Genomic DNA, 14,605 nt, shown 5'->3' on the forward strand with positions numbered 1-14,605 from the left:
ACCTGTGTTCTAGTTACACGCCACATATCTGAGTCACATCTGTATATCTGTAGCCAACTATCAAGTGTTTATTGATTAAATGAATCACTCAAAAACAGTTCTGAGAATGCTATACTAACATTATAGCATTTCTCTAGAATAAAATAACATATACCAATGTGTATTGCCTTGATAGCAAAAAAAAAAAAAAAAAAAGCGTTTAGGAACATTTTCTTTAAAAAAAAAAAAAAGTTGCCTCCATGTACCACATGGTATTTCCTCTACAGAGAAGAGACAGGAAGGGAAAGAGAGGAAGGAAGGAATTAAGTGTCATAAGGAATACTTCAGTCAGTTACTCCTGCAGGGAGTCACCAACATTTGCACGCATTTGCCTGAGGATTCCACCACTTTTCCCATAAGGCACCTCATGAAAAACTGAAGGCCTCGAATACTGTGGCTGTGGCCTACGCTTTCTACTTGAGTTCAGAGACCGTGCTTTAGAGAGTACAGCCAGGCTTCCTTATAAATCACAGCACTGGGGTCAGTGTGGTATTGGGGGGTCACACCCCAGAGCAGCACATCTGACACAGGAATCCAGCGTCTCTCCCATAGAGTTAGGAAGGAAGAGGACCCCAGACTAGCTTCTCAGGCACTTGAGAAGTCTCATGTGTAGGTGAAATGTTAGGTAATCTCCGTATTATGGCTTTGCCAGCAGATGGGGAGTGGCATGCATACAGACTCCTTATCACTGTGAAACTACACTTTCTCACACCTTTCCCTGAGTGAGCAGGGGATGAAGCTAGGCCAGTTTTGGATCAGCTTGAATGCTGCCCGAACTACCAACTCATTTCACATAGAAGTCGAGTATCAGTGCCTGGGAAAACCTTTCCATTGGGCCAACGATGGCACATAGCACCTTCCTAGGTTGACTGGCCACACTCCCTGACGACTACGGAAACTTCTAGCAGGGAAGGTGTGTGTCTGTCTATGTGTATTTATGTGTGCTTGCATGAGTGTGTAGGACAGAAACACTTCAGTGTTTGTTTCTATAGTAAGACATCGCATCCAAATTCTCACAATGATATACAGATTCAGAGTCTGACTCACTTTGAATCTGCCATGCCCTTCACCCTTGGAGAAAAAAAAAGTGTTTAACCGGTAGATATAATGGTTAAACATGAAGAGTTTAGAAGTTGTTTCTGGAAACTTTTTCTTTTTTTCCAGATATCTTGACAAGTGTGGTCAAATGATACTTACTAAAGATGGTAAACAATAAATGATGCCAAAGCTCTAGTGTATGACAATTACTATTAAGCTCCAGAATCATGCTGTATCAAATACTCAAGCCATTAGTATACTAATTACATTGAGCTGCCAAGCTTTGAATAGACACAACATGCCTGATCATTAGAGCAAACAGTCTGTTCTTAACTTGAGCCATAATAACTGAATCTGTGAATAGTATAATCTTTGTAATTTTCCTGTTTCACATTTTTTGGTCTTAACAGCTGTGACTCTTATTTTTTTTTTTAATGTATTTATTTTTGGTGTTCTGGTGAGCTGAAGTTATCTGATGTAGAGCAAGACCGAGGAAGAGCAGTATTTCACTAACACACCATTAAAATTTTGTCACAAAGGATTTTACAACTTACAAAATAATAATTTCTTATGCATGCAAAAACTGTTATAATGGAAAACAATTATCTCATATATGGTCCTCACATGTTTTATATATGGAACTAAAGTTTATTTTAAAAAACATGATTTTATTATTTGGTTAAATAAAAAATGATTTCAATATTTCTTCATAACATGTTGATAAACACTGCATTGCTCTTAGTTTTCTACCCTAGATTAGAAATTCAACGTCAAATCTTTAAAATGGATATTTCTTTTCTTTTTTTTTTTTTTTTTTTTTTTGCGTTAAAAACTAAGCGAAATGTAAAGCTGACATTTTAATGCTACAGAAAACCCTTTTATCTTCAAAGGGGCAAACTGGAAATATAGCTTTCTTAAGAAAAAGGCCAGATCGGGGCGCCTGGGTGGCGCAGTCGGTTAAGCGTCCGACTTCAGCCAGGTCACGATCTCGCGGTCCATGAGTTCGAGCCCCACGTCGGGCTCTGGGCTGATGGCTCAGAGCCTGGAGCCTGTTTCCGATTCTGTGTCTCCCTCTCTCTCTGCCCCTCCCCCGTTCATGCTCTGTCTCTCTCTGTCCCAAAAATAAATAAACGTTGAAAAAAAAAAAAAAGGCCAGATATAACACATATTTTAGAAAATTAAAGACATTTTAGCAAGGTATCTTAAACTAAAATGGCATATTCATCACCTTACTCTAACTGGAGGTAGAAATATGGAAGCCATTCTCTGCGATCTTGAACTGCCTCAGTCCTGATTATAATTGGGCCTTTATTATCCAAATGTTTAAACTTTTATCCAACTCACAGATTCAGAGAACTGTAAAGAAGGATCTGAAATAACTTCCGAAGTAATAAGCATTTAATTTACAACAAAATTAAGTTCTGATATTTTTCTCTTCTAATATAGTATTTTTATGCACTATAAAATCAAAAAACATCTTAGAACAACAAGATTTTGTGCTTCATATTGTAATTTGATTTTTCACATGGGTCCCCAAGTAGATCCAGACACTGTTTCCAGACCTGAAGCAAAGGCTTAAACCAATATCTGCAATGATGCTCTGGGTCAGAGCTGTTAAATGAAACCAGAAATGGAATTATAAACAGACTTGTGACCAAAGACGGGCGGCCCATGATACAAACAGCCCAGAATCTACATCACACTGCTGCCAACTCCAAGATTCTTCTGAAAAGAATGGCAGAAAGTGCAGCAACAGATTTCTTTTCCATGTCCGAAATCCTAAACATTAAAAGGTTACCAGATCATCTTGGACTTTTAGCAAGTCACGTAAGCTCTCTAAAACTTGAGTCCCTCAACTGTAACTTACGGGTGTGACACAAGATCATCCAGAGTTAACACTGAAGTTAAACCACAGAAGGAACATTCCCTCTACCAACGACGGGAGACGTGAGCAAGCTCACCTTATTTCATGGAATCTCTTTCTCATAAACATGCAGCTTCTGTTTACTTTGAAAGGTGAGCTTGAATGACAGTAGAAAAAAATCATACAAATCTAAGTCCACAATGAACTTGAAACCTACACAATTCAGCAGTTCATAACAAGACGCTCATCAAAGCAAGCTGTCCTAGACCCTTATCAGGCAGAGATGCAATCTGAGATAATTATGAGTGAAATGATGGAATGCCTATGATTTCCTTAAAAAAACAAAAAGGAGAAGTGTGACAGACAGGATGGAATGATTAGAAAAATAGGTTTGATCACTGGAGATGGGTTTATGGCTGTTTTCATGAACAGGTAAGAAAAATTCCATAACAAACAATTAAATATACGTTTACACACATATAAATACCAAATGGGGGGAAAAATCACACTTAACAGTTTTTGTACAATACATATGCCAAAGTCCTGCTCTGGGAGATTCTGATTCAGTGAGTCCAGGGAGTGACCCAGTCAGGTTTTGTAAAAAATGATACTACAAATGCTCTTATTACATACTTTGGATGAGATACTATGAGTCTGGTCTTACCCTTCATTTTATAGAAGAAATTAAGACCCAGAGAGAGAAAATGATTTGTCATTAATGTCTCACTGCTGGCAGAACTAGAGCTATATCCTCAAGACACAAGTTCGAGAATGTGATGTGGTTGGTGCATGTGTGCATGCATTTGTGTGAGACATCAGTTACAACTGCAAGTTGAAGGCTATCAGAAAGTGATGATTTTTAATGGCCTACAAAGTCAGAACTGACTTTTCAAATGCAAAACGCTCTGGACCTCCATCCAATGTTAACCTTACTCGGCCTCTATTGCACTACTAACCACATCCTTTTACCTACTTGACTCTTCCTCGTGGGGCTTCTAAGATGCTATAATCTTAACTTTCTCTGGCTTCCTATCATCTCTTGGTCTCTTTTACCAGCTCCTCTTCCATGGCCCACCACTAAAATACTGGATCCTTTGGCTTTAATGGCAATCTCTCTGCTAATCCCAAAAGCACACCTCCAGCTCTGGCTGCCCTCTGAGCTTCCAGCCCATGTAGCCAAAGTACTGTCACACCGGCAAGTCAACTACAAATGTCAAAAACTGACTACCTCATCAAAAGTGTGCTCCTTTTGCTTAATGCTTTAACTCAGTGATATAATTACCCAAAGTAAAATCAGTTGAGCCTTTCTAGATTCCTCCTCATTCTACACTCCTCATATCCAATTAGTTTCTACATCTTGTGGGTCATTCTGGCTCACATTTAATACTTCCTTCCAATCCTTCTGCTGGGTGTTGGCATTGACCAGGAGGACTATGATAAAAGCTATATGTTAAACATATGTTAATAGTGGCTGTATAGGGGTGGCTGGGTGGCTTCATTGGTTAAGCCTCTGACTTTTGATCTCAGTTCAGGTCGTGGTTTCACAGTTCATGAGATTGAGGCCCACACTGGGCTCTGCCCTGACAGCACAGAGCTGCCTTGGGATTCTCTTTCTCCTTCTCTCTCTCTCTCTGCTCCTCCCCCACATGTGCTCCCTCTGTCTCAAAATAAACAAACTTAAAAAAATAAATAATGGCACTATTACATTTTCATTGTATTACTACACATTAGCCCTAGACTAGGATATATATCCTTCTCAGAATTTTTCTGTGATATTAAAGAAATAGAGAATAAGAGTAAAGACACCCAGATTTAAGGATATATAGATTTGGATTCAAATTCCAGCCCTACCATTTCCTTTTTAGATAAGCTTAAGTTATTTAAGATCCCTGATCCTCACTTTGTAAAAAATGAGACAACTGCACCTCATACTTCAATGAAACTGCACCATGCCTGATCTCTGGCAAGCATTCAAAATTATGATACTACCCCTTAAAAATATGGCAATATTCACGAATTTGTAACTTTTCTTCAACATATTATGAGTATCTTCTGATGTCATATATATACACTTGTATTTCCATGGTATTTCATTACACAGATATGCCGTAACTCATGTAACCAATCATCTCCCCCCTTGTGGATTACTTCTAATTCTCGTCAGTATACGGAATATGGCAATGAACTTAAGCATAACTATTTACATGGCTATGTTATTATTCCCTTTAAAGGAATTTCTGAATACAATGAAGAGCATGGTTTTCAGGCCTCTGCCACATGCTAACAGCTCTCCAGAGGAATTCTACCAATTTATGTACTCCTATCAGCAATGAAATTAGCTGGCATCTCTTGCCTAACCTATTTTTCACTGCTCCAATCTTTCCTTCACCTGACATCGCAGCAACTATTTATTTTTACCTTAGAGAGAGAAAGTGCACATGAGTGGGGTGGAGAGGGGCAGAAGGAGAGGGAGGGAGAGAGAGGGAGGGGAGGGGAGGGGAGGGAATCCTAAGGAGGCTCCATGCTCAGCACACAGCCTGACACGGGGCTCAATCCCATGACTCTGGGATCATGATCTGAGCTGAAATCAAGAGTCGGACGCTCAACCAACTGAGCCACCCAGGCACCCTTACAGCAACTATTTTAAAATTTACACATAATCATGTAACTCCTGTGGTCACAGCTTTCCTCAGAATAGAAGCAGGCTCCCCCTAGTGACAGATCCTGGCCTTCCTTCTGCCCCTGCTCTCCATGCACCTCACTGGCCAGTATGCCCTAACCTTCCCACGAAACACACCCAAACATTCCTCCTTATTTATCTAATACACACCTTACACTCAACACACCCAGACTGAAAACTGTGATCCCCCCATCAAGAGGACAATTCCAGCCTTCCAATTTCTCAAGCCAAAACCTTGCAGTCATCTTTTACTTCCTTTTCCTACAACTCTTATCATTTCAACTTGAAGAAATTCCAATGGATCTAACTTCAAAAAACACAGAATCTGACCACTTCCTCTCCAGGACTAATATCCTGGTCTCTCACTTGGATTAAGATGTGATCCTCTCCCCATCTCTGTTGACTCTCCTATAGTCTATTCTCAACACAATCATCCAAGGGAACATTTATTTTTTAGTTATTATTTTTAAAATAGATTTTTTCTTAATTTGAAAAAGAGAGAGAGGGAAAGTGTACAAGCAGGTGTGGGACAGAGGGAGGCAGAGAGAGAGAGAGAGAGAGAGAGAGAGAGAGAGAGGGGGGGAGAGAGAGAGAATGTCAAGGAGGCTCCACACTCAAAACATAGCCCAACCCGGGGCTCAATCCTAGGACCCCAGGATCATGACCTGAGCCAAAATCAAGGGTTGGACGCTCAACTGACTGAGCCACCCATGCACCGCCCCCCACCAAGGGAACATTTTAAAACATAGATTTTCAAGCCTTTGCTCAAACCCTGCAATGACCCCATTTCACTCAGGATAAATTCAAATTCCTAAAGATGTAAACCACTTCCTTGGTACGAAGGAGGCATTTTATTAGAAGAACCACTGAATTTCTCAGAAAACAAAAACTCAGAAAGACTAACAGCTAATACATGATAAAACGAAGATTTAAATCCTAAGTCTTAAAATGACAATATGGCTTCTAACGAGTACAGAGATAATTCTCAGACCAACTCTCAACTAATTAACTCAACGTACAAATTAAAGAAATCCAAGTTAACACAATCCTTTGTAAATAACAAAATCATGTAAACGTTTCATCTCCAAAACACAACTTTTAAATTTTTATCTAAAGATTTAGTTTTTTTTTTTAATATTTATGTTTGGGAAAGCGCAAGTTTTAGGAGGGGCAGAGAGAAGGGGACAGAGGATCTGAAGCGGGCTCTGCACTGACAGTCTGACAGCAGTGAGTCCAGTGTGGGGCTCAAATTCACAACTTGCAAGATCATGACCTGAGCTGAAGTCGGATGCTCAACTGACTGAGCCACACAGGTGCCCCTAAAGATTATTTAAAAGGTACAGCATAAATGCTTTCTTGGATATATAACATACCTCAGAGAATCATGTTATAACCACCTTACAAAAAAGACAGGGCTATGAAGTCACCTGAGTTAATATGAATAAGCAGAGCTACAAAGCAAAATGATATTCACATATTTGTAATAGTGTTAGAGTAAATATTCTCAAACAAAAATGTCAAAAACCCTTTCTAATCTATACGATCAAGCCTCCCCCCAAAAAAAATTGAACACTGTTTACAATTCCCCTTAATTAAATTTTATGTTCTTAAAGATATTTTAAAATTTGACCAAAAATGCTTAATGCCAAAAATTGTTATTTCATAGTGGTGAGAGCTATAAATATAGAATATATATATATACACATACATACGTACATATATTTTTTCACAATTACTAGATCCCTAAGTAGGCCAAAGCCAAAAAAAAAAAATCAAAGGCTGATAATTGCATTTCCACATTATTCCACAAGATGTCAGCATGTAACTGAGTAACCTCAGTGGTGGTAATGGTTGTGCAGGGTGTCTCCACCTTAAACAGAACAATAGAAACCCTTTCACATCATGATCTTAAGTTAAAGCTTTGATAACTCACTTCTCCAATCTGTTTTCATGTAGTATATTTTCTTATCTTAAACCCAATTCTTAATACATTCTTACAGCGGTTTATAAATGCTCGTATTTAGAAATTTCTTTTGTGAACATTTTAATTTTCTTCATTCCAACATAAATCTCACCAAATTCTTCCAGGGATCCAATTAAGAGCCTTTAAGTACTTACTGAAGTCCAGGAAGGATCCTGGTCATAACCAACCATTGGTCTGTTTGTCTGGGTTATTTTCCCCCATTTTACAGATGAGGAAATTGAAGACAAAAGATCAGTGATTCACAACAGGGACTCTTCCCTCAGTAGAGATTACACATTCAGTGGGCAACTGGAGTCTGCAGAGTCCTTTGTGTGGGTGGGTGGGTGTTGAGACATTCTCGCCTTGCTCTTTTCCTTTGTTTCCCATTAACAGATCATATGCTGAGTCACCAACACCTGAGCAACTGTTAATACTGATCATTACTAGAAACACAGTTGCCATTATTGAGGCCTTTACCTTCTAAGTAGTACCAAGGCCCCGGAAGCAGGTAGAAAGTCATACTACAGAAACATATGAAACACTTTTCTTGTATGATAAGTAAAAACAATACTGAAATCTGCATAAATACACATCTTCAAGTTTTTCTTACATCGTTTGTACTCTTATCTTGCTTTTCATATTTTTCTCGGTCATAAGCCATTTTCTTCAGCAGTTTCTTCATGGCTTTTTTATCTTTTTTATGATTTTCAGTATTTTGCTTTCTCACTTGGTTGACAATAAACTTGGGAATCTATGGAGAAATAAAATCAAGTTTGGGAAGGAGAAAGAAATGGCACAATTTTGAACTATGGAAATAATTATTTTTTAAATTTAGAGAGAAGTAAAGGTTTTGTCTATTTGATAAGACTATGCCATTTTACACTTACTCTTCATGAAATATGCAAAAATGCATCTCTTTCTCAGTCACTATGAGGACACAGCATCCACATGAAATAATTTACCTCCCATTTTGTAAGTAAGGTTCAGAAAGAGGCTTGGTAAAGTTCAAGGTCATAGTGGCTATCTTCTATGCCTCATATGCCAAAATTAGAGACTGCCTGACATGAGGTGACTGGCGTTAAGGGCCACCACCTTGATGGTTGGTCCCTTTAGCAGCCACCTGTCAACAACCTAGCCCTTAGCTAACCTGCAGTCCCTTCTAATAACTCGCCAGCCTCACTTGTTAAAAGGGAAAGAAAAACTCACCAATAAATGCTGAGCGTTATCTAGCAACAATCTAGGAACAAATGATTCTCAGAAATTACAATAGCAAAAAGAAAATATTTTAGAAGTTACCAAATTGAAATAACGAACCAATCCTGGCATTTTAAAAACGGAGATTCGGTAAGTGGACATTTTTTTTAAAATTTCAGTGTAGTTAACTTACAGTGTTCTATTAATTTCAGGTATAGACATTTTTTTTAATTGCACTTGAAATCACCTCTGTTGGTTAGCTTTTTAAGGAAAATACAATCATAAAAAGTCTTTAGAATCTAGATATCATCACTCATTATCAGAACTTAAAGAGATATACTTACTGTCCACAGAAGTTTTTGATACTTAATCAATAAGTGCATGATATTAGCTGTCCCAGCTGCCATTACAAATTCTCGCTGTTCGCTGCACTTCAAACCCAGTGCGTGACACATGAAGAGATTTGGGGCCATGACCATTGCTATATTCATAGTTGTCATCTTATTTTTGTCTCTATTGTCTATAACTCTTTGGAGAAATTCAAGCAGGGCCTAAAACAGAAATAGCTCTTTGAGATTTGTGTTCTCATGAAGATAAGAGATTAAAGCACTGTAGCATATGGGATTTTTACTTAGTTAAAAAATAACAAGTTGTGCATAACCACAGTCAACTAGCTACATCCAATGGGCCTTGTCATCAACAGTTCCCCATTTGGGTAACGAACCCCAGGATGGTCCGAGGTGGTGCTTTGTTTCTGCCAAGGGCTGTGGCCCTGGGGAATGAGGCAGGCAGGACACACATCTGAACTAGGCAGCTGGGAGAGGAATGGAGGCAGATGTATCAGACCTAGAACCTACCAGAGCCACGGAGCACTGAAAAGCAATTTAAAATATCATAGTAAGATGCACTTGCTTCAGGAAGAGCTTCGCTTTTATCTTTAGGAATTCAATATATATATGTATATATTCAATATATTCAATATATATATATATTCAATATAATATATGTTCAATATAATATATATTCAATATAATATATATTCAATATAATATATATTCAATATATTCAATATATATATGTATGTGTGTGTATATATATGTGTGTATATATATATATATATATATATATATACATACATACATATATATATATATATATATATATATATTCCCTTAGAATGTCTTTAAGGTACTCAATAGCTAGCTGACATGAAATCTGAAAAGAATGGAGACTGTCACATGGAAGAAGGGGGGATGGAGAGACAAAAAGAGAAGAGAGTTTTGAAAAACTGAATGTGTAAATTAAAAGGAACTTCTCACCCCAACGGGTTGGTGATGCCACCCACTTCCCACCTCTGTTGGCAACACTCCTGTGTCCTCTGAGCCTACCCTCCATAAAGGCCACAGGAGCTTACTTCACCCTCCTCCTTTCAGTTCTTCTTTTCCCTTTATCCTTGATTTTGGTCTCAAACAATCACAATAATAACTACACAAGTATTCAATGTTTTCTGAGTGAGGGAGAGGTTGCTTTAAGCACATCGCCGATATCACCTCACTTACTCCTTACTGGAGACAGAGGCTGTAATTATCCCCATTTTACAGATGAGCAAACAAAGTGTAAGAGAATGTAAGTAATGTGCTAGAGGTCATAGAGCTAGCCAATGCTGGAGAAGGTCCGTTTGGCTTTCCTTTCGGAACTCTTAAGTACTAAAAGACTCATGTTTTCATATTTAGCTTAAAGTCCCTATCTGTAAAGGGTCAAATAAACTGTACCAAAGTGGAAAAAGAATAATAAAACTGTGTTCATCTCTCACAGGATTTGGGCGGGGGTGGGGGGGAAAGCCTGTGTTAACAGATGGATCTTAAATCAAGTAAAGCTGCTATATAGACCTCAAAATTTTGAAACAAACTAAAGGCACAGCCTCAATACCTAACAATAAGATTTATGTATCTAATTTCTGGTATAGTGCTCAGAAAGTTAAATTGTAATCCAAGCATAAGGCTATATAGAAACAATACCTTCTCAAATGAGAACAAAAGATTAATTGGTGAGGTTTGGGGAAAAAAAATTTAATTTTGTTCCAGAGACCAGAATAATTATTCAGGTACCAGTGTATCTCTTTCTTTACAAAGCATAAATTATAGAGATTAGGTAATAAACCACTTTAATTGTAGCGCACATATGCAATAAGATTATTCAAACTATTACTATTAGAATACTAGAATGTTGTGTTTCTGGGTATGTAGATATGAAATTAATAAAATGTTAGCCTCGCCTTTGTTGAAAGCACTTCATCTTCAGATATATTTTCTCTTTCTCTGAAAGAGAACTGTCCTTTTTATTTTTTTATTATTATTTTTTAAAGTTTATTTATTTTGAGAGAGAGAGGGAGAAAGGGAGACAGCACTCAGCCACAGAAGAGAAGGAGCACAAGCAGGGGAGGGACAGAGAGAGAGGAAGAGGGAATGGCAAGTAGGCTCCGTGTGAAACTCGCCAATCGTGAGATCATGAGCTGAGCCAGTCACTTAACTGACTGAGCCACTCAGGCAGCCCAAGAACCGCCCTTTTTAAAAAAGTATCTGTCACCAGTCTGGTATTACACAAGTATCACTGGACCTACTCCTTGAAAACCCAGCTTGAGTCCCAGCACAGTTAGCTATTAGCCATATGTGATTTTGGGGTAAACTTTTGCTCTCTCTGCCCTTTAAAGTCTTATTTGTAAAACTGGAATACAAATTCCCCAGCCTACCAGGAGTGGGCAAGACGATGTATATAGGTAACTTCAAACTAACTAAATGACTAAATAACTAAATAAACTCCAATGATTATATTAACATGGATGCCCTGTTGATAACATCAGTTTTCATTATTCCTCCAAAAGTAGTTATGATCAATGATTCAAATGAACAATAATTCAAGGCAAAAAAAGCAGTTTGCCCAAAGACACCTCTTTCGGCTTAAAGTAGGACGTGGTGTTGGGACACAGTAATGCCTCCAAACCACTCCATGTGCTATAGTAATAGTCCACAAAGGTCATACACAGGATCCCATCTCTCTGAATGGCAACAGAAGGAGCAGCCCGAGGCTCATGAAAATTGGGGAAGTTTGCATTAAGCTTCTGGAAATTACCTTGTTATAGAGCTTTCCTTTACTTAGAACTAAATGTAAGTGGTTTATTTTCTTGTACATATAGCATATTTGTTTCAGTGTTTCTATTATTTGAATCTGTGTTTTAAACATTCATCAAGGCTAATTAAGCTCTTAAATAAAGCTTAATTACTAAATTTACTGGGTTTGTTTTCATTTTACAATTTTTTTTAACATTTATTCATTTTTGAGAGACAGAGAGAACAGAGTGTGAGCTGGGGAGGGGAAGAGAGAGAGAGAGAGAGACAGACAGAAACTGAAGCAGGCTCCAGGCTCTCAGCTGTCAGCACAGAGCCCGATGTGGGGCTCAAACTCACTAACCGCGAGATCATGACCTGAGCCGAAGCTGGATTCTTAACCGACTGAGACACCCAGGTGCCCCTTCATTGTCCAACTTTTTATCCCCCCAAAAGTATTTCCCACCTTATTTACAAAACTGTACTCCCATAACATTATATGCAAAAATTAAACATATTCTAAAATTTTAAAAAGAAAAAATTTTTTTTCAAACAATTTTCAAGAGTGTGCCTGGGAGTCCAAAGGCGAATTCTAAACTTGAGTTGAAGACCAGCCTTGCCCGATAGCAACCATACCGGAATAAGTGTTTGCTCTCACAATGATTTGAACTCATTTGAATGCAGACATATTTTAAGTAAATCATGTCTTTTTTTTTTAATTTTCCTGTTTATTTATTTTTGAAAGAGAGAGAGAGAGAGAGAGAGAGAGCGAGCGCAGTGGAGGGGCAGAGAGATGGAGGCACAGAATCCGAAGCAGGCTCCAGGCTCTGAGCACAGGGCTTGACACAGGGCTCAAACCCACAAACCATGAGATCATAACCTGAGCTGAAGTCGGATGCTTAACTGACGGAGCCACCCAGGTGCCCTAAATCACGTCTTTTCAATTCCCGCCTTATACTGGTCATTCACAGAGCCATCACAGATAGGTACCTCTATGTGAATAAGAAAAAAGATGGGTTCAGTTTCTCTTTCTGGGCGGTTGAAGCCCTGTGTCAGGCCAAGGCCTACAAGCAGACTGGAACTCAGTCCCCGCTCTGTCCTGAGCCAGATATCCCCATCTCAGCAACAGTCTACCTGTACACGGTAAGCCTGGTTTAAATGTTTAAATGTAACCCTTACTGGAGTCGGCCCCTGTCTCCAAAACCCCACCCATTGCTGCCTTCTCAGTTATGCATGTAACAGTCAGTGAAGAAGATTTTTTTCCCCCGAGTTAGTAAAGGGAGTAACTCTTTGGAAGCTCTCCTGTAGAAGAGGCAGGGTTTTTACCCCAGTAATCCTCATAAACTCTTCCATCCAGAAAAGTTGAGTATTAACATCCATGCCATGGGCACGAAAGAACTATCATTCACCTAGTTTCTGTTCAAGGAGTCTCAATGAGGTCCAGGAAAACTTCCAACATTTACTTACTGGTTTTGTTTTCTTGACATGAAATTTCTTGGCACGATTTTGCAACTTTAAGTAGAAAGAAATGTAGGAGATAAAGGGGCATGGGTTCTACCCTCATCTACATAAGTTTCTTTTTTTTAATAGATCTTATCCCCATTCTACTTTTTTTTTTAAGTTTATTTATTCTTGAGAGAGACAGAGAGAGAGAGAGAGAGAGAGAGAGAGAGAGAGAGAGTGAGCAGGGGAGGGGCAGGGACAAGGAGACAGAGAATCCCAAGCAGGCTCTGTACTGTGAGTTCAGAACCTAACGCGGGGCTCCAACCCATGAACCGCGAGATAAGACCCAAGCTGAAACCAAGAGTCAGACACTCAACCAACTAAGCCACCCAGGTGCCCCCTCCCCAAAAATTTTAAGACAATGGCAAAACTTGGGGTACATACTCTTTCTAAAATATTTTAAAATTTTTCTTTCTTCTGTAAGTTTATAATTAAACCTTTACAAATGCTCTACAAAATTTTGCTGTTACAAAAATAAGTCAATGTGGAACAATCCACTGATTATAAAAGCCCCTGATAATGTTTATAACAAATGGTATTAAATCATATAGACCAAATCAATTTGAAATGATGATGTAAATCAGAAACTCAGGGTAAGTCCTTAGAAGAATAACTAGAATTGGTTTGAGTTGGTCTATCTTTTGGCTAAGCAAACATTTCAAAATCATTATGCCTTATTTCAAACTCTATTGAAATATAACATCTTTAGGCAACAGGTTATGCTTGATGAGTCTTACTTTCTTTTTAAACATTCATTTTTCAAATTACTGTACACTCGTTAAATAAAATTTAGAAAATGTAGAAAAATAAAAAGGAAAAACCCCAAGGCACCCATGTTTCTATTTAAAAAAATGAAACCTCACTCATTGGTTTTGTAGAAGGGTTAGAGCAAAAATTAAACACCTGATAATACTGTTAATATGACTAACTTACTAAATACATTAATAAAGAGTTAAAAACTTCCACCACCTATCCTTAAAAAATCGGTCTTTTCTTCATAGACTACTAGGAATGTTTCCATGAAAACATCACATTGTTTTGCTATAAATAATGAGAAATTACTTTGCTTAGTTCTGAGGGATATTAATTTTAATATTTGAAGTGGGGAGAGAGGGGGAGGAAGAGGGGAGAGAGACAGAGAATGTGCCAGCGGGGCAGGGGCAGAGGGAGGGAAACACAGAATCCGAAGCAGGCTCCAGGCTCCAAACTGTCAGCACAGA

General features: G+C 38.4%; 1 protein-coding gene across 7 annotated transcripts in view; it reads right to left on the reverse strand.

The window, feature by feature from the left end:
- The window catches only part of ARHGAP18 (Rho GTPase activating protein 18), a 194,931-nt gene that overhangs the window by 9,632 nt on the left and 170,694 nt on the right, over positions 1–14,605 (reverse strand). For all 7 annotated transcript variants that reach the window (XM_045499538.1, XM_045499537.1, XM_045499541.1 and 4 more), the window contains 2 exons: positions 9,123–9,329; positions 8,195–8,335 (listed from right to left, as the gene is read on the reverse strand). In XM_045499538.1, coding sequence (XP_045355494.1) covers positions 8,195–8,335; positions 9,123–9,329 — 348 coding nt within the window. The remainder of the gene's footprint in view (positions 1–8,194; positions 8,336–9,122; positions 9,330–14,605) is intronic.

The sequence above is a fragment of the Leopardus geoffroyi genome, chromosome B2 (genome assembly GCF_018350155.1).
Source record: "Leopardus geoffroyi isolate Oge1 chromosome B2, O.geoffroyi_Oge1_pat1.0, whole genome shotgun sequence".
Classification (NCBI taxonomy): domain Eukaryota; kingdom Metazoa; phylum Chordata; class Mammalia; order Carnivora; family Felidae; genus Leopardus; species Leopardus geoffroyi.